We start from the raw sequence: 18540 nt of genomic DNA, 5'->3' as shown, positions 1-18540 counted from the left end.
TAATAAATAAGACAGAACTCGGAAAACAATCCCACTTAAAACAGCCCCTACCTCCCAGACCCCTACCACCAGAGATTTGGAAGACTTTTTTTGATGTTATTTTTGAGACTATATTTTAATTACAACATTTTTCTGTTGTCTTTGCTCCCTCTAAACCCTCCCATATATTCCTGCCTGCTCTTCTTCAAATTCATGGCCTGTTTTTAAAATCAGTTGTTATTGCACACATATATGTATGTATATACATACATCTTCCTAAATATAACCTGTTGAGTCTAAGAAATATTACTTGTGTCTGTGTTTTCAGGACTGACCATTGGCACTAGATAACCAATTGCTGTGCTCTTCGTTGGGGAAAACCACCTCTCTGGTCCCAGCTTTACTCAGTTGCCTGCAGATTTTTATGTAGGGTTGAGGCCTTGTAAGGCTTTTTTCCATCCAGTTTGATTTGGCACGTTCGTTGGTATCTTCATTGTTCAGTTTATGTTTGGACAATCACATTGGTTAGACTTTATGGTTGTAACTTTGTTGAAGGGAGCTGCGGGCCGTGTTCCTGCCACCCAGCTCCTGGCCGCCTGGCTAGCTTATGCCCCGAAATAACAACACACAAACTGTATTCTTTTAAACACTGCCTGGCCCATCATTATATCCAGCCTCTTCTAGGCTAATTCTCACGTATTAATTTAGCCCATTTCTAATAATCTGTGTAGCACCCCAAGGTGCACTTACCAGGATGATTCTAGCCTACATCCATCCTGGGTCAGAGCTTCATCACATCTGGCTCTGAGAGGAGCTGCCCTGCATCTGAACTCACTTCCTCTTCCTCCCAGCATTCTGTTCTGTTTACTCCACCCACCTAAAGGCTGGTCAATCAAATGGGCCAAGGCAGTTTCTTTATTAGCCAATGACCTTCCTCCATCATGATTTCTGATATATTACTAGGAGTTACAATATCACAGCAAAGTCCCTGATCCCCTGGCACTGACAATCTTTCTGCCTCATCTGTGTGTGAACATGAGCATCTATTGAGTGTGTGCTACATTTTCACAGCCGTTCATCGGCTGATAGGTATCAAAATGGTTCCATGACCAGGCTATTATAAATAGTCCTTAGATTAATATAGGCATGCGGGTTACCTCTATTACCATGCTGTCTTTGACTCTTTCAGATACACATCCGAAGTGGTACAGCTGGATCGTGTGGAAGGAAGTTCTAGTTTTTGGAGACCCCTCCTCAATTGCTGTACTAAGTTCATTCCCACCACCAGTATCTAAGAAGTGTCCTTGCCCAGCCTCCCTGGCATATTGTTCTCTTGATGCTAGCCATTCTGACTAGGTTGGAATGGTCTCAGTGTAGAAGTGATTTGCAAGTTCCTGAAAGCTAAAGATGAAACTGTTTCATTTGCTCATTGGCCACTTGAACTACTTCTTTGAGAAATGGCTGTTAATTCCTTTATCCATCCATTAACTGCATTATTTGTTCCTCTGGCATTTAATTTTTATAATTTGTTATGCATTTTGGTGATTGATCCTCTGTCACATGAACACATGGTAACGGATTTCCCTTGTTCTCTGGGTGTGCCTTTGCTGGTAATGGTTTGCTCTGTTGCACAGAAGCCTTGTACTTAGACACAGTCCTACCTGTCAATTCTAACTGTGTCCTCAACAACTTCAGTCACTGCCCATGCTTACATCATAAAGTATCTCTCTCCCCACGTTTACCTATACTAGTATCACAATTATAGGTCTTACATGAAGGTCTTTGAACCAATATTTGGTAACTTTATTATTTTTTTTTTTTTTTGAGTCAAGGTCACATGTAACCAGACTGACCCTTGAACTCAGTATACAGCAGAAATGACTTTGAACTCCTAATTTGTCTGCTTCCACTTCTTAAGGGCTAGGGCTACAGGAGTGTGCTACTACACCTAGATTAAATTGTTTTTTTTTTTTTAAATAGACCCTAAGGTAGGGATATAGTTTCAATCTTCTACTACTTGTTAAAGAAACTCTGTTTTCGACCATGTTTTTAGCACCTTTATTGAAAAGTCAAATGGCAGTGGTATGGTTTATTTCTGGATTTTCTATTTACATTGCTATACAGGTCTTTTTTCTGTTTCACTGGTCCTATACCTCAGCAGCATAATTTGATTTCAGATGCTACAGAACTTTCACTATTGCTTTTTTTGGTTCATACATGTGTGAATGCATGCATGTATTATGTATGTTTATATACATATATATGATGGGCCCATACATGTATATAAGTCCATGCACATATACACACATACATACATATATGATGGGCCCATACATGTATATAGGTCCATGCACATACACACACATACATACATGATGGGTCCATCTGTATCTATATCTGTCTATATTTAGGATAGATTGGCCATGTATATAGGTCCATGCACATACACACACATACACACACATACATACATCCATGATGGGTCCATCTGTATCTATATCTGTCTATATTTAGGATGGATTGGCCATGTAGAAGACAATGAAACTGGAGAGCTCACGTTAAGTGAATATGCCAGAGAGACAAGTAGAATTTTTTCTCTCATATGTGGAATCTCAGTTAAAAAAAAAAAAAAAAGACCTAAAAATTGAAGGAGCACTTTAGAGAATAGGAGGGGATAAGATAGGGGAGAGATGGTAAGTATACATGAGACGAAGTATGATCAAAGAATCTTATATACAGGTATGAGAATGCCACTCTTCTACTGAAAAGTCCCCAGAGTTTTTCTGTAAACCTACAGGTTTCCCAGTTCTCTTCATAAAATAAAATTGCCTTGAATGATGGTCACTGAGATTCATCTTCATTGTCAACACCTGAGTCTCAGATCACCTAGGAGATAGACATCTAGGAATGTTTTGGGGGTGTTTCTGAGTTTTAATTAACTGAGGATGGAAGACCCTACATGTGGGTGATACCATCTTGTAGGCTGGGGCCCTGGACTCAGGGACAAGGGGGTAAGTGCCAGCATTGCAGGCTCTCTTCCCAGGTGTCTGCGAGGAGACACAGCTGTTTGCTCCTTTTGCCCTGATGCACCAGGCCCTCTTAACTATGAGCCGAAACAAATTCTCATCCCCTCCTGGTTGGGTGTTGGTCACACAGTGGAAGGCGGCTAATGAAGGGAGCAACATTTCTGTTTCCAGTCTGTGCATTTTCCCCCTCTGTTTTGATCTCTTTCAGAACAAATTGGAGCATTGGCCGATCAGCACATCGTACATGTGGCATGTGGAGAGGCTCACAGCCTGGCTCTTAGTGACCGGGGCCAGCTGTTCTCCTGGGGTGCGGGAAGTGATGGGCAGCTGGGACTCATGACTACTGAGGATTCCGTGGCCGTGCCCAGGTGAGAATGTCACTCAAAAGGTTCTTGATTTTGTACTGCTTTCTTCATGTTGTTGCTATTTCCTTTGTGCTGTTGATATGCCTAGAAACAATGCTCATGGTACACAAACAAACAAATAAACCAATTCTTTTTAGAAATGTCTGTCTTGAATTATAAACATGTAAGTTGGTCCAGAACTCACTTTGTTCTGGGACTAGCTCCTAGCAATTGACAAATGTGTTGACTAAAAAGGGTGTCCCTCATATTTCCCATACTTATTTACCTCAAAATGATGATGATCAGGAAGTTTTTTAATTCTCCGCTTCTTTTCTATTTTGGAAACAGGGTCTCATTTAACCCAGGTTAGCCTTGAACCCACCATGTAGCAGAGGCTGATCGTTTATTTCTGGTCTCTTTATCTGTACTTCCCAAACGTAGGTTTCTGGGCACTGTCAGCCACAGTCTGCTCATTATCATTTATGAAGATAGTAAATACTTTGGGGATCCTAAAAATTTTGTGTGCCATAATAATTCCTTTCTAAAGTAGGGATGGTGCATAGTGGGATTTTAGAAATGGGTCCGAGTGTGGGAGATTTTTGTTTGTTTGAACTGTAAATTCCTAAGAGTGATAGTGACAACGGTAATGGAATTTTGTCAGACGACATTACATGATTAGTTAGACGGGATTACATGCTTAATTTTGTAAAGGTCTTTTAGACAAGATGATTTTTTTAAAAATGAATATGTTTAGTTGCTAATGCTTCTGGTAATTGTGTTTCTGTGTGGATGCACACATAAGAAATCCCTTTTCTGTTTTAGGTTAATACAGAAGCTGAACCAGCAGACCATATTACAAGTTTCCTGTGGCAACTGGCACTGCTTGGCTCTGGCAGCTGGTAATTTATATACATATATGCTAATGCTATGTTAATTTAACAACCACTTCTCTTCTGCAGCCCTGTGTTATCTAACTTGCAAGCTTTAACTGAACAGTGGCATTTGTCAAGCCGCTTTTGTGCAGCGCATCCTTTCTCGGTGATATGGATGGTGTACGGTGCATCATTGCTGTTTCAGCTCTTATGGAAAAGAGAAGCAAGGGCCAGGAGGGTGCCCAGGTGTTTTTAAGACAATAGAAGCATTTTGGACTTGGTTGTTAAAAGGCTACAATCCATTCTCAAACTCCATTGTATTGCCAGGATTCCAGAAAAATGTAAAATCAGGAGTCAGGGAAGTGTGGGACGGTGCAAGGGTGCACTTTTTCTGCTGCATGGACCAACTCAGGCCTCCATCCCAGAGCAGTCCTGGGTCGCAGTTGCAGATCCTGTCCGTGTGGTCAGAGCTAAGTTCACCTTGCCTGCTCAGACCTGGATTCTCTTAAACCTTCAGTGTTTTCTTTAGATAATGTTGATAGCCTTTGAAGGGCACTAAGGCTTGAGTTTGCTTTTCTGTTGTCGGGTGCAAATTTAGGCTTTGGGAATCTTAAACCACGCAGTGCCTCTTTGTTTTCTCTTTGGTGGGTTTGGTGTTCAGAGGGCAGCTAGTGACTAGTGGAATGGCTAGATTATCTTTGTGTCTGGAGCCTGTATCATTTTGTTTCTAACATTAGTTATCCTGTCGTTATTTCAGATGGCCAGTTCTTCACCTGGGGAAGGAACAGCCATGGACAGCTGGGCCTGGGGAAGGAGTTCCCCTCTCAAACCAGCCCACAGAGGGTGAGGTCTTTGGAAGGGATCCCACTGGCTCAGGTGGCTGCAGGAGGGGCCCATAGCTTTGCCCTGTCTCTGTCAGGAGCTGTTTTTGGTTGGGGAATGAACAACGCAGGGCAGCTTGGGCTCAGTGATGAAAAAGGTAAGCGAAGTCTCTGGACGCCGTCTTCAGTTCACAGGCACATCCATGTGTTTAACAAAGGCTGCTGTGGACTGACTGTGTGCTGGCCTGGTGCTAGGTACAGAGGGAGCAGCAGTGAGCAAGAGCGGACATGTGTGGCCTAGTGGAGACCACATCTAGGGGGTGGATGCTAATAACAAGGCTGCTAATGTGTGTTATATGACTTTAGAATAAGCTCCCCGTTCATCACAAGTCTGTCAGGGGGCGCTCTCTGATAAGGGCGTATTTGAGCAGAGCTCTACAGGAGACCAGGTAGGAAGTGGGACATGGTGAGGAGTATTCCTGTCAAAGGGAATGGGCACCCCCATGAAGATGAGTGGAAGGGCAGCAGAGGTGGAGAGCAAGGATGCTCTGGAGGCCCTGCTACCAAGGACCCCAATGGGCACAGCGAGGAATTTGACTTTCTTCCTCAGTGACGCGGAGAAGAAACGAAGGGTTTTGAGGAGAGGTGTGGTTTAGTTTGAGTAGCTGTGGGGGCTCAAGGGGGAAGAGATCTGTTTGGAGAGAGAAGCCATGACCACATTTTTGTAGTGCTTGAAGATGCTGCTTCTGTCCTAGAATGTGCAGTTGGAAACAAAGGGAAGGCTGGAAGGAACAGGTCATACACGTGGGGTACGTGAATTGGAGCGGACAGTTAGAGAGTATAGGAATAATGAGTTAAGGTTTGATAGATAAACTTAGGTTTTGCTAGACTTTTCAAGTAGAGTTGGAGGCAGAGAGGCGAATGTGTGAGTCAGGAAGTGAGAGGATATGAAGTTCATACCGATAGTTGTATCTATCTTATTTGAAAGGCCAGCAGTAGTGACATGCTTGTGCTTAATTTTTTTTAGATCGAGAGTCTCCATGCCATGTGAAGCTTTTACGAACACAGAAAGTCGTCTATATTAGTTGTGGAGAGGAGCACACAGCAGTTCTCACCAAGGTGAGGGCTTGGGGGACGTGGCTGTGGAGGAGGGTGAGATGGGCAGTTTCACATGTCGCAGAGTAGCTGTGGTGGTGGATTGCGGTGCTTTGATTTGGCCATTCTCTTTTGCTTTGTTTCGATTGTCCTGGAGGAACAGAAAGAAGACTGCTTTTTAAACATATGCCAATGCTTTCCTCTTGGATAACTTCATAGATTCTCTGGGTGACATTTTAAAATAGCTCAATAGGGGATGGAGAGATGGCTCAGCGGTTAAGAGCATTGCCTGCTCTTCCAAAGGTCCTGAGTTCAATTCCCAGCAACCACATGGTGGTTCACAACCGTCTGTAATGAGGTCTGGTGCCCTCTTCTGGCCTGCAGGCATATATGTACACAGACTATTGTATATATAATAAATAAATAAATATTAAAAAAAATAAAAATAAAAAAAATAAAATAGCTCAATATAAATAACTTAAAAGTATGGTATATATGCATATGCAAAACAGTACCCATCCTTTGTTCTTTTTAAATAATGCATTTTAATATTTAAAAAATAGTAATTTAGTTGCTATTTTAAAATTATTAGGTAGTGTCTGTTGCTTCTAAAAGAACATTTTACATGTTAGAAAGAATGAAAATTCTTCCTTCCATTCCTTTTTTTTGTGTGTGTGCGTAGTTTTGAGACAAGGTCTCATGTATCAGGCTGCTGTTTATCCTGTCATATAGCATGTGTTAGTCTGGTTTTGAACTCCTGTACTTCCTGTCTTCACCTCCTAAGCACTAGGTGTGAGCCACCACGCCTAGCTTGAAAATGTCTTTTCATATTGAGGACATGCTGTCATGTATTACTTAGCATTTATTCAAGCACACATTTAAAATATTTATTACAGAGTTTGTAGAAACTCAGTTTCTTACATGTGAGTGAACCTGTAGAAGGGCTTACATTCCTTTATTTTTCTACTTCATAAATGTTTTGAAGAAATGCGGGTGGCCTAGTACCAGGTGAGTGCAGTGCCCTATGCTGACCAGTAGGACGGAAATTACATGCAGGTTTTAGAGGACAGCCCTCAGTGCTGACCCTTGTTCCTTGTTAGAGTGGCGGCGTGTTTACCTTCGGGGCTGGTTCCTGTGGACAGCTTGGACACGACTCCATGAACGATGAAGTTAACCCGCGAAGAGTGCTGGAGTTGATGGGCAGTGAAGTAACTCAGATTGCTTGTGGCAGGTGAGCGCTCCTGAGACTCGCAAGCCTGTGGGCTCACTGAACCTCTGGCGTGTTAAGAAATCTCTTTTCGTTTGTATTCTTTATTTTTTCCTTTTATAAGATAGTATTGGTGTGTGTACCCTGTGCTGTCCTCAAACCCTCAAACTCGTCAGTATGAAACGGAGGCTTCCTCCTGCACTCACCTCCCAAGTGAAGGGATTATTGGCGTGTGTGCCACAGTTCACAGCTTTGTTTAAGGAAATCTCAACTGCATGATCACCTGTGTAGGGAAGTCAGACTGTAGTAGGCATGGTAAGAAAGGGTTTTAGGTAAGCAGACCAACAGGAGGGCACAGGGCCTCATGGAATGGAGGGTGAGTAGCAGAATGCGCAGAAGGAATTTGACAGACAGCTCCTTGCTATAAGGGCTCTGCTTTTCTTCCACCCTGAAGGGAGGATGTGGCAGGTTGTTCATCTCTTTCTGCACGTTGCCTTCCTCACCAAGGTCAGCAGGCACGTTTGTGACTTCTGCTGCAGTCGTCACTGTTGTCATCTACTGTTCAGTTACACGTCTGCCCTGCCATTACCAAGGTACAGATTTGGATCCCCACCAAGAACATTAAAAAGCCAGATTTGCAGTGTGCATCTGTAACCCCAGTGCTGTGAGAGGCTGAGACAGGCGTATTCCCTAGGCTCATGGGCAAGCCAGCCTAGTTCACCAAAAGACTCTTAAAAGGAGGTTCAATGAGTGACTATCTTTAAAAATAAGGAGAAAATTATTTCTAGCCTACACACCTTCATACACATGCACAGACTCACACACTAGCAAGTGTAACACACACACACACGCACGCACGCGCACGCTCGCACACACACACACACACACCAAAGAGAACCATAAAGTCAAATTATACAAACCTTCTCATAATGTCATAAGCAAATTTATGCTTTAGTGTTGGACTAGTTACATAGCTGTCCTGGGTCTTAGCCGTAGGTTAGTCGTGCCTGATTAAGTATCAGAGGTTAAAAGTCTGTTGTTAAAACAAAACAAAAGAACATGGAGAGACTCCCCATGAATCAGTAGGAATTGCTGTGATCTTGTGTGAAAGTTAAAAAATCAGATTGCGTGTACATCCTTATCAGTGGAAAGCACGCTAATGAGCTAATCTTTTCCTGCAGACAGCACACCCTAGCCTTTGTGCCTTCTTCTGGACTCATCTATGCATTTGGCTGTGGAGCGAGAGGTCAGCTAGGGACTGGACACACATGTAATGTTAAGTGCCCCTCTCCAGTGAAGGGGTATTGGGCTGCCCACAGTGGTCAGCTTTCGGCTAGAGCCGGTAAGAGTGATATTCATTGTAGTTAATTATATTTTTAAGTAGTCATAACTATTATTTTAATATGTATTTGCTATCTACTTGAACTATTTTGAAAGGGATAAGCATGAGATGTTTTTTGTGTGTGTTTGGATATTTATTATCAAATCATTTGAGCACATACACCCATGGGGCTTTCGGGTGTATATCTTATTTTTGTTAGTGGTGCAGATTAATCTTAAAGTCTTAATTGATTGTTTAACAAATTCCATTACCATGTTCAGCACTAATAGCAAGCACAAGACTATTGCTGTCACCCCCTTGTCAGAAGCGAAGGGCTGGTTTCTCAAGGACAAAAAAAAATTCTAGAGGCAGGATTTGAACCCAGATCTGCCTCACTCAGAAGCCTGTGGGTGCTTGTGCTCTGATTCTGGTGTCCGATGACAATGGGATGAGACTTCTTTCTGAAGATTCTCTTGAGGAGATTGAGCCGGCAGACTATTCATATTGACCATCTACTTTATCCTGAAACAAAAAGAGATTGGGCCGGCAGACTATTCATATTGACCATCTACTTTATCCTGAAACAAAAAGAGATTGGGCCGGCAGACTATTCATATTGACCATTTACTTTATCCTGAACAATATATCCAGAACTAGACACTGAACTGCCAAGTTATTAAATAGAAATATGATTCAATAATCAAATTTAATTTAAAATTTTAAACTAATAGATTTAGGGCTCGATATGGATTTAAAAACAACAGTTATCAGTTTCCTTACTGTATTTGTTTTTGTGAAAAACAGCATAGAGATTCAATGGCCACATTGGGAAGAGGAACAGTCGAAGGGTCCAGTGACCCCCAAGGTCATCCTCCTCCTTCCTGGATGCTAAGAAACTGAAGGCTTGGGCATAAATAATCTTTGTAAACCTAGCATACAGCACAGAGCTGCTGCAGACCTGTCAGGAACTACTTATGGGACAGATATGTGTGAGAGCTTAAAATATAAAACAGACAGGACTGTGTGCAATAATCTCCAACGCAAAAAAATAGCGTGGTGTCTACTTTGTCATTTGTAAATCTCTTTCTCTGGGTGTCTTACTCATACTTGGAATACATGTGCTTAGCAAGTGTGCTTCTGGGTCTGGTAGTGCCCTCCTGGTACACAGAGACGTTCAGGATCACAAACCCTAGGCAAGCCTGAGCTACATAATTATCCTTGGCTCAACCCTTGCCTGCCCCCAGACAATAATAATCGAATCAAGAAACTCAAGCTTAATTTGATATCACAATCTGGCTTGCCTTAAGTGGCTGTTAATTTCTGCCTGTGTATTTGACAAGATATGGTAGAAATTAGAAAATTTCAAATTTTTATGCCATATGCTATGGACTTACGGCCCTTGTGGTGATATGGGATCACAGGGAAGGCTCTGAGGACTATTACAGCTAGAGGAGGTTAGAGCTTTAAGTTTGTGAGTGGGAGGATTATGAGGGAGCAGAGCTGTTACCTGGATGTGTAACATTCATGTTCAAGGAGACCGACCATTCTAGGAGATTATACTTTATGCGAGAGGAGGGAAGAGATATGGAGAGATGAAACAGTGTGAGATACTAGGATTATTAGAAGAAATAAAGCAGTTGCATGGATAGGCAATCAGTTCACATACAAGTAACACTAAACAGACTGGGAAGGTTTGTGTTTATTTAGGTGTCTATGCCTATGCCTATAACAATAACGAAAAGAGACGATGATTTCAAAGGAGAGGGAGGGGTGAGCGCAGTGGGTTAGGGGAAGAAATGTAGCCGCATTTCAAGTAAATGAAAAAAGCAATTAGGTGGTCGTAAGAGTGCGCCCTGTGATGGGGTATCTACGTGGGACTGGAGAGAGAGGTCTTTGCATTGCTAGCATCATCCTGAGGGGGATAGGGAGGACCACATGCAGAAGTATGATTGCTGTGCATATGTTGCTGTTTATAGTAGTGCCTGTTTTAGAATCCAGGCCAGTGGCATGATGGAATTAGCATGAGAAATAGAAACAAGGTCAGGGTGAGCCGGTGGGGAGGGAGGTTGGCAGGGAGGGTATGGACACTCTTTCGTATATTTATTTTTAACTGAGCTAGAAACAATCCTGGCGGTGAGCTAGGAGGGAAGGCCTCTTCTCTGCACACAGTTAAAGCAGATAAGAAGCCCTTCTGAAGCATACCTTGGAGTATCAGAAGAGAGCAACCTCTGAAAGACAAACTAATTTCTTTTTTTGACAGATCGCTTTAAGTACCGTATCGTTAAGCAGATCTTCTCTGGAGGGGACCAGACATTTGTACTTTGCTCCACATTTGAGGTAAAGTTTTCTTTTGGTTATCACATTTAAAGTGGAATGATGGTAGTTCGTGTTTGTTTTAATGGCTACACAAACGCTTTACAGCTCTTTGTTTCTACTGATTTTATCTTTCTAAAGGAAACAGACTAAGCCTTGGCCTTATCTCCACGTAGCTCCTTCAGATTGCTCAGTTATCCTGTTCTTAACTTTGTACAGTTCTAATTTATAGTGGAGAATTAATTGTTTATATCCATATTTGTTCTAAAAGAAATTTAAGGAGGCTTAGAGCATTTGTGTTACAATTTTTCTGTTTCTTCACTCTTAGGGACCAAATGAATTATAGATGTTTGATGACTTAGTGGGTTTCGTTATTTGCTGTGACAGAGTACATAATAAATATATAAGAGAGATACAAAAAAGTTCAGATCTTTTTTATTCATCACCTGCTCTTGATGCCACACCAAGATTTCTCATCTCTTGCTTCTTCATCACACTGTCAATTAAGCTATAAAGAGCAGTGGCGTACATGGGCGTGGCAGTGCACACCTGTGACCCTAGTACCCATCTGGTAGAGACAGCAGTTCAAGGCTATCCTTGCCTACGTGGCCCGTTTGGGCTAGCCTGAGCTACAAGAGATGCTGTCTCAAAGAAAAAGAAAGGATAAGAAAGGGGAAAGGGAGAGGAGACAGCACACTTTGCCTTTCAGAGTTCAAGGTCTGGTATAGGTAGGAGAATCCGCAGCATTTGTCTAACTCGTTCCTCTCTTCATGGCCAAGGGCAGTCAACTGAAAGAAAACACTGCTGAGTTGTGGTTTTCTTCCTTTTTCTTTCTTTCTTTCTCACGCTCCTACTTCTATTAAACAAGCCCTGTAGGGGGTCAAGCTCAAGGTAGTCATTAGAAAAGCAGGAGACTTGGCCAGGAAGAAAGCAGAGGCCCTTTCTCCATCGCTCTGACCCTGCCGTGTTTAAGTCCCGTCTCCTGAGTACCATTCTATGATTCTATACGAAAGACCCTGGCCAGGCTGGACGCTGCAGTTGCTCAGCTGTGGTTCAGGTCAGGAGTCTGCAGAAAGCCGTGTATTTTAGCCATCTTTGGGGTGATGTAGACTTGCTGTCTTGGACCTATTTTGGGTTCAGCTTTATAACTTCACAGAGAAATCTTAGAGGAAGTTGAGGTTATGCCTGTTTAAAAAAAATGATAAAAACATAGGGCCTGTTCAGTAACTTCTCTGTTTTCAAGTAGTTGTCTTAATAGGAGTTCATTTATGTAAGAAACTAATTCTTATTTTTCTTCTGGGACTTAAATATAAATCTTAAGTTTCCTTCCTTTAATAAATATACAATACGTTCTGTGTAGCTGAACTTTTAATGTAGTAGTACTGTTCTGTCAGATAACAACCCACTGATAAAAGGACGTAAGTTATATGATAGTGTTACTTAGCTAGGAAGTTAAAGTTTCAACTAGTGAGAGGTGTCCCCTTTTTACAGTCTCAAGTTCTCAGTGGAATCTTCCTCCTGCCCACTTTAGAAAGGTAGCCAGACTCCCATGCAGCTCACCACTGCCCTTTGTCTCAGGACGTAGCTGTAGCCCGCCTGTCTTTTCAGGTACAAAGCCATACATATTTATATATTTTATATTTATATAACACACACACTAGTTTAGATACAGAGACTGAAAATTAAATGATTTCCTACCTTTTTACTACTTTAGTGTGTGAAATGTCAGCCAGAAAAATAATGTTTCAGGTTGTTTTGGATTTCACAATATTTGCATATGCATAAAGTATCTTGGAGATGGAGCCCATTACACATGAAACTGACTACGGCTCCAGCGCTCCGTGGCGGGGAATGCCATATGACGTCTTCCCTCATTCTGCACATGAACATGACACTCACTGGAACTCAAACACGTTCAAGGCATGTTGCACCACATCTTAAGTCATTGTTTGCAGAACCATGAAACAGCACAGCACAGCTCAAACCCACCATGAGGGTTTGTCACAGGACATCTTAAATCATGGTGTGCATGAACAAGGCTTCTTGCTGTGGAGTTTTCCATTCCTGGGTCATGTCACTTTTGCAGTTTGTAGCTTTCAGGTTTTGAATGTTCTACCTGTGCTCACATATTCCTGTGCTGTATTAGTCAGGGGTTCTGGGTATAAATTTTTTCATGTTTCTCATGTTTTCTTTTGCTTGTTGTCAGGGTAGGGCTGAAGAGGGAATGTGGTTGGAATCCCTAGATAGTGTGTTTACTTCAAGCCTGTTATCTGTAATATTTGCCCCGGACCCTGTGCGTGTGTGTGTGTGTGTGTGTGTGTGTGTGTGTGAAATTGAATAGTGTGATATGCTGGTTCCCAGCTTTGGTTATCCATTAGGACCACTTGGGGGATGCCAAAGCTCAGTACGTGCTGGCAAGTTCTAAAGCACTCAACTGTACTCCCAGGCTTCGATACTTGCTGCTTATGTACAAGCTAAAAAGAAAAACACTGTACTAGGTTAGTGCTTCTCAAATGTCGCTGGGCTTTGGACTCTCAAGGGAACCTTGAAAATCCCAGTGACCGACACACATTCCGGGCCAGTGCCAATGTGTGCTCCCGGCCAGTTGAGTTAGACCAACAGCAGGCCCGCTTCCAGCATCCCCCAGGTATCTCAAAGTGCACTTTTCATGTTTGCTTCCCATAGCCATGGAGGATGGCGGGAAATTAGGCTTTTCTCATGTCTGGGTTATTGAATATATAATGAAGAATGAGAAAGACAGTTTGAAGTCTACATGTTTTCTGTAAGTTTGTATTACTGTCGGTGTGCGTTTGTCCCTTTTTGGAAAGCTGTTCAAGTCTAGTGGTAATAGTGATTTACACCAGGACAGGGGCAAAGGCAGCTGGGTGTGTGTTCAAGTTGTCCATGTTGATTTAAGAGTTTCTTTGATGTTTTAGTATTATGTTTGTTCTTTTGGTATATGTCTGTAGTCCTTCTTTATAGAACAGTTATCTAGAACCAGATGATCTGATGAGGGTTGCAGGGCTTTCCTTTCTCTGTATAATGCCAACTCACATCTGTGAAGTACAACCAGCAAGTTTCATTTGAGTGCTCTATTTTACATGCAAGAGCAAAGGAGAAAACTGTTTATTCTATGAATTAATGGCTTTGACTGCTTAGATCTTCCTTTTCCTTCCTTTAGAAGGCAGAAAACACTGTCAACTGTTTGTAGTTCTGGATTATAAAGAAGTGTGGGAGAAAAAAGCTGAAAACAAGCACGTTTAGCAAGTGAAAGTACTTTCAATATTTCTTTAAAATGCCACTAAATGGGTCGGTGAGCCAGCTCAGAGAGCAAGGGTGTGACTACTAAGTGCACAGTACGAGTTCTGTGCGTGGGACCAACATGGTAGACGGAAAGAACCGGCTCCTGTGAGCTGTCCTCACACCTCACACATGAGCCATCGCACACGTGCACACACTCATGCACGTACGCACAAATTAGTACATCATTGTAATTAAAAAAAATCACTGGGGTTGGAGTGGGAGAGATGGTTCAGTGGTTAAAAACCTTCTGGCTGCTTTTCCAGAGACCCAGATTTAGTTCCCAGCACCCACATGGTAACTGATAACCTCGCAACTCCAGTTCCAGGGGATCCAGTGCCTTCTTCTGGTCTCTGTGGGCAATGGGCATGCTGACAAAACACGCATGCATACAAAAAAAATCAATTTAAAAATAAGTATCACTAAAGAAAGGACGTACAGTGTGGACAGTGTTTGGGATTTTCAAAGCTATTATTAACATCCTTTTTGATACTTTTTTTCATAAGTTTGTAGGTATATACTTGAAGCCAGAAATTAAGAGTCACTGGGGCTGAGGAGATGGCTCAGTAGTGAAAATGCTTGCCCTGCAAGTGTGCGGACAAGAGTTCAGATCCCCAGAACCCTTGTAAAAGCCAGGTGGGTGTGGCATTAATCCCATCATTGGGAGGTGGAGACAGAGGCTCCCTGGAGCAAGCAGGCTAGCTAGACTAGCCAAGTGGTGAGCTCTAGGTTTACTTGAGAGACCTTGTTTCCAGGTGGAGAACAATCAAGGATGAGTGACCAAATCAACCTCTGGTGGACACATGGTTGTACTTGAATATGTGCGCACACCTTGTACATAAACCTGCACATGTGAGAACACAAAGGGCATGCACCACACACACAAGCAGTAAAAAATCATGTGACACTAAATTTTCATAAATTTCTTACACTATAGATTTATAAGTAAATTCTGCTTTTTTTTTTTTTTAAAAAAAACAAAACTTATTTAAGCACAGTTTTAGGTAACCCAGGTTGGCCTTGAGAACTCACTCTGTAGCTGGGGATGATCTTGAACTATTGATTCTCCTCCCTCTCCTCACCTCCCAAGCGCTGGGATTACAGGCATGTACTGTCATGTCTGGCTTAAACATTTTATGCTACATTTTATTGGAGTAGAGTGAACAATTATGGCAAGTAACCACCTCTGTGGTCTGGTGACTCAGAGCAAGGGAAAGGAGACCTAGAAAAGTGGTCATTGAGTTGAAATGGACTCTCTAAAAACACCTACTCAGGGGTGAAGGAGACAGGGCTTGATGGAGGGAAATGTTGGGTTTCGGTCACTTGCAAAGGAGGTCTCACACACACAGTCTGGTGTGGTACCCCAAAGTTAAGGCAAGGGAGTGATGTTTTTGTACCGTGGCTACCTGCCACCAAGTATAGTAAAGAGGAGCAATGGCCTAGGGCAGATCCTCCCAGATGCAGTAGTGGGCACATGTGTCTGCTCCAAGGGAGAGCCACCAGTGCCTTCAGTTCATGAAGGACAATGTGGAGACCATTGGGGAAGGAGATGAGAAGAGATCCGTGTCTATCGTTTCTCTTTTCTCTTGTTATTTCTCCAGAATTCTTCTCCTGCTGTTGACTTCAGGACTGTGAACCAAACACATTATACCAACTTGATAAATGACGAAACCATTGCACTTTGGAGACAAAAACTCTCAGAACACAACAACGCAAATACAATCAAGTATGTAATTGCTGTCTGCTTTCATTTTGCTTCTTCCAAATCTCACTGGAATTTTCTTGCTTCGTGGCTGATATTCTTCTCTGCACCTACAGAGGTTGTGAATTTAAGTGGAGTTTTGCATTTATGGAATCATTCTTGTAAATTTACTCGGGGCCTCATCTCATTAGCAACCCCCATTAACACAGTGATTTGCGCACCAATTCTCACTCCTCAGCTTGACTTACTCATTGCAAGATCTTTGAAATCCCATGGAGGAAGACCTGGGTTGGTCTCTTTGCTGAGGGCTCTCTGTATTTTGTTGCCTATAGAAAGGGTTTTCTTCACACTGTTATGTCAAGGAATCTTGAATCTTCTAACCCTGGCTGTCCTGTAACTCACTCTGTAGACCAGGCTGACCTCAAACTCACAGAGATCCACCTGCCTCTGCCTTCAGGGTGCTGGGATTAAAGGCATGTACCACCACCACCTGCTAAGAATCTTGAATCTTAACAGCCTTTTATTTTTAACTAATTTCAGTAACTACAGTTTTGTCATTTAATGTGATTAGTTGAAAAGATAATTCAAAAGATTTCTGGTGGAAAGGCACATTAAAAACATGAGGCTTTTGTTGAGTGTTAGTTTTTAAATGAAAATAGTTTTCTGTACATTTTGTTATAGATTTTTGTTGACTTTGAGCAGCGTTTCCCTGTTTGTCCTGTAGTCTCATGCATGAAAACAAATAAATCAATCTATAAGAAAGCCGGCTGTCCTGAGAGATGCATGGTGGGTCTTGCTTTATGATCTAGACTGCTGAAGCAATTGCCTAGGCCCGCCCTGCAACAGCTGGCGTCACGTCTCCTGTGGTCAGCATTGCTCAGGGGCAGAGACTAGTGGGTAGTGAGGAGTAGTAAGGAAGGACAAGAGGTCAGGCTGCTGAGTGGTGGACAGCCGTAAGCATAGGCTTTACCAGTACTTCTGTTTCCTTATAAAATGACGCCAGAGGAGATCACCTCTAAAGAGTTCACCTCATCCAAAGTCTATAGCCAAGAGAAATTACTATGGTCTCTGATTTTTGTTATTGTTGCTTTCTTTTGTTTTTGCTGTGCAGAGACACCATGATCATGGCAACTCTTATAAAAGAAAACATTTAATTGGGTGACTTTCATTTTCAGAGGTTTACTCCATTATCTTCATGGAAGGAGCAGTGGCTTGCAGGCACCCATAGTGCTGGGGAAGGAGCCGAGAGTTCTATATCTTGATACAAAGGCAGCAGAAGGAGTCTGTGTCCCAAACTAGGTATAGTCTGAGCATATAAGACCTCAAAGTTTACCCCCACAGTGACACACTTCTGCCAACAAGGCCACACCCCCTAATAGTGGCCAAGCAGCCCTACATGTGAGTCTGTGGGGACTGTTCTAGTTAAACCATCGTAGTCTTCTCCTAGTCATTTACTTGTTCTACCCCTTGTCTTCTGTGGCAGTCCTGAGTCCTCAGAAAGCAGGTACTGCTACAGGTTCTGCAGAATTTAGGCAATAGGAGTAAGTCTTTACTCGTCTTTCTCGGATGGTCAAAACAATAGGAAGACATGGCCCGGCGTTTATTAACTAATGTACTTGGGAAATAACAGCTCACTTTTTGTTTTATTTCGTTGTTGTTCTTGTTGTTTTAGAAATGGTGGTAAGAGAATCTCCAGGTTTTTTGTTAGAGGCAACATTTCTATTCCAGGTTTTGACACTTTTCAAAGAGATCTACCACCTGTGGGACAGTTGTTCTTGTCGAAATGCAGGCGAAACCTGTTCTCTGAATCGGGTATGCGCCTGCTAGAGGAGTGAAGGTGCCCTGATGGCCTAAGGGCCTGGCTAATCAGATGACTGGCTTGCTGCTGATGCTTTTATAAGTACTGATTTGTAATTCTGAAAGACATCTCTCCTCTTTCTGTCTTACATAGCGGTGTCGTTCAGATACTGTCTTCGGCAGCTTGTTGGAATGGAAGTTTTCTGGAAAAAAAGTAAGTGACCTAGATAGAAGCTCACAAACCCATGTGCCATGTAAATACTCACCAAAGGCTGGGAAACTTTTCTTTCGAATAGTATTTGGTTTTAGTTGAAGGGGAAAAGCTGACATTTGCATACAATTGAAATGTCCAGTAATGATGTATTAGAGGACCCCAGGGTGGCTGTCTTTACTCACTCCCACTGGCAGATGTGCAGAGAGCAACTGTCCCTCAGGAGATTCCTAAAGTACTGCTCCCCGCATCTGTTTATTATTTGTTCTTAAAATCAGAATTCTCTAAGTCATTCCTAAGTTATTCCTGTTGTTTGCTAAGGTAATTTTCATTTCTACCGGAATGAGAAATGAAGATGTTTTAGGGAGGCTTCATTCAGGGGCTACTTGGATTTAGGCTCATCTCTGACCAGAACCAGAGGCAGCAAATAAGATGTCTCTTTTAGCCCATGTCTTCTGCAGATGCCCGTCAGAAAGCTCATGTAGCAGAATGGTCTTGCTAAGGGTTAGGAGCTTTGGCGAATTCAATCCCTGTCATTTCATAGTGTTTTTC

The 18540-nt window shown here is 42.4% G+C and overlaps 1 protein-coding gene across 2 annotated transcripts in view; it reads left to right on the top strand.

Moving 5' to 3' along the window:
• The window catches only part of Herc3 (HECT and RLD domain containing E3 ubiquitin protein ligase 3), a 101817-nt gene that overhangs the window by 31443 nt on the left and 51834 nt on the right, over positions 1 to 18540 (top strand). For both annotated transcript variants that reach the window (XM_057764641.1, XM_057764637.1), the window contains exons 3-11: positions 3214 to 3373; positions 4172 to 4248; positions 4979 to 5200; positions 6070 to 6161; positions 7238 to 7368; positions 8526 to 8686; positions 10926 to 11002; positions 15880 to 16004; positions 17932 to 17991. In XM_057764641.1, the coding sequence (XP_057620624.1) occupies positions 3214 to 3373; positions 4172 to 4248; positions 4979 to 5200; positions 6070 to 6161; positions 7238 to 7368; positions 8526 to 8686; positions 10926 to 11002; positions 15880 to 16004; positions 17932 to 17991 (1105 nt within the window). The remainder of the gene's footprint in view (positions 1 to 3213; positions 3374 to 4171; positions 4249 to 4978; positions 5201 to 6069; positions 6162 to 7237; positions 7369 to 8525; positions 8687 to 10925; positions 11003 to 15879; positions 16005 to 17931; positions 17992 to 18540) is intronic.

Source organism: Chionomys nivalis, chromosome 1 (assembly GCF_950005125.1).
Source record: "Chionomys nivalis chromosome 1, mChiNiv1.1, whole genome shotgun sequence".
Taxonomy (NCBI): domain Eukaryota; kingdom Metazoa; phylum Chordata; class Mammalia; order Rodentia; family Cricetidae; genus Chionomys; species Chionomys nivalis.
Note: the sequence above shows the minus strand (reverse complement) of the source record. Positions and strands in the feature narration are given on the sequence as shown.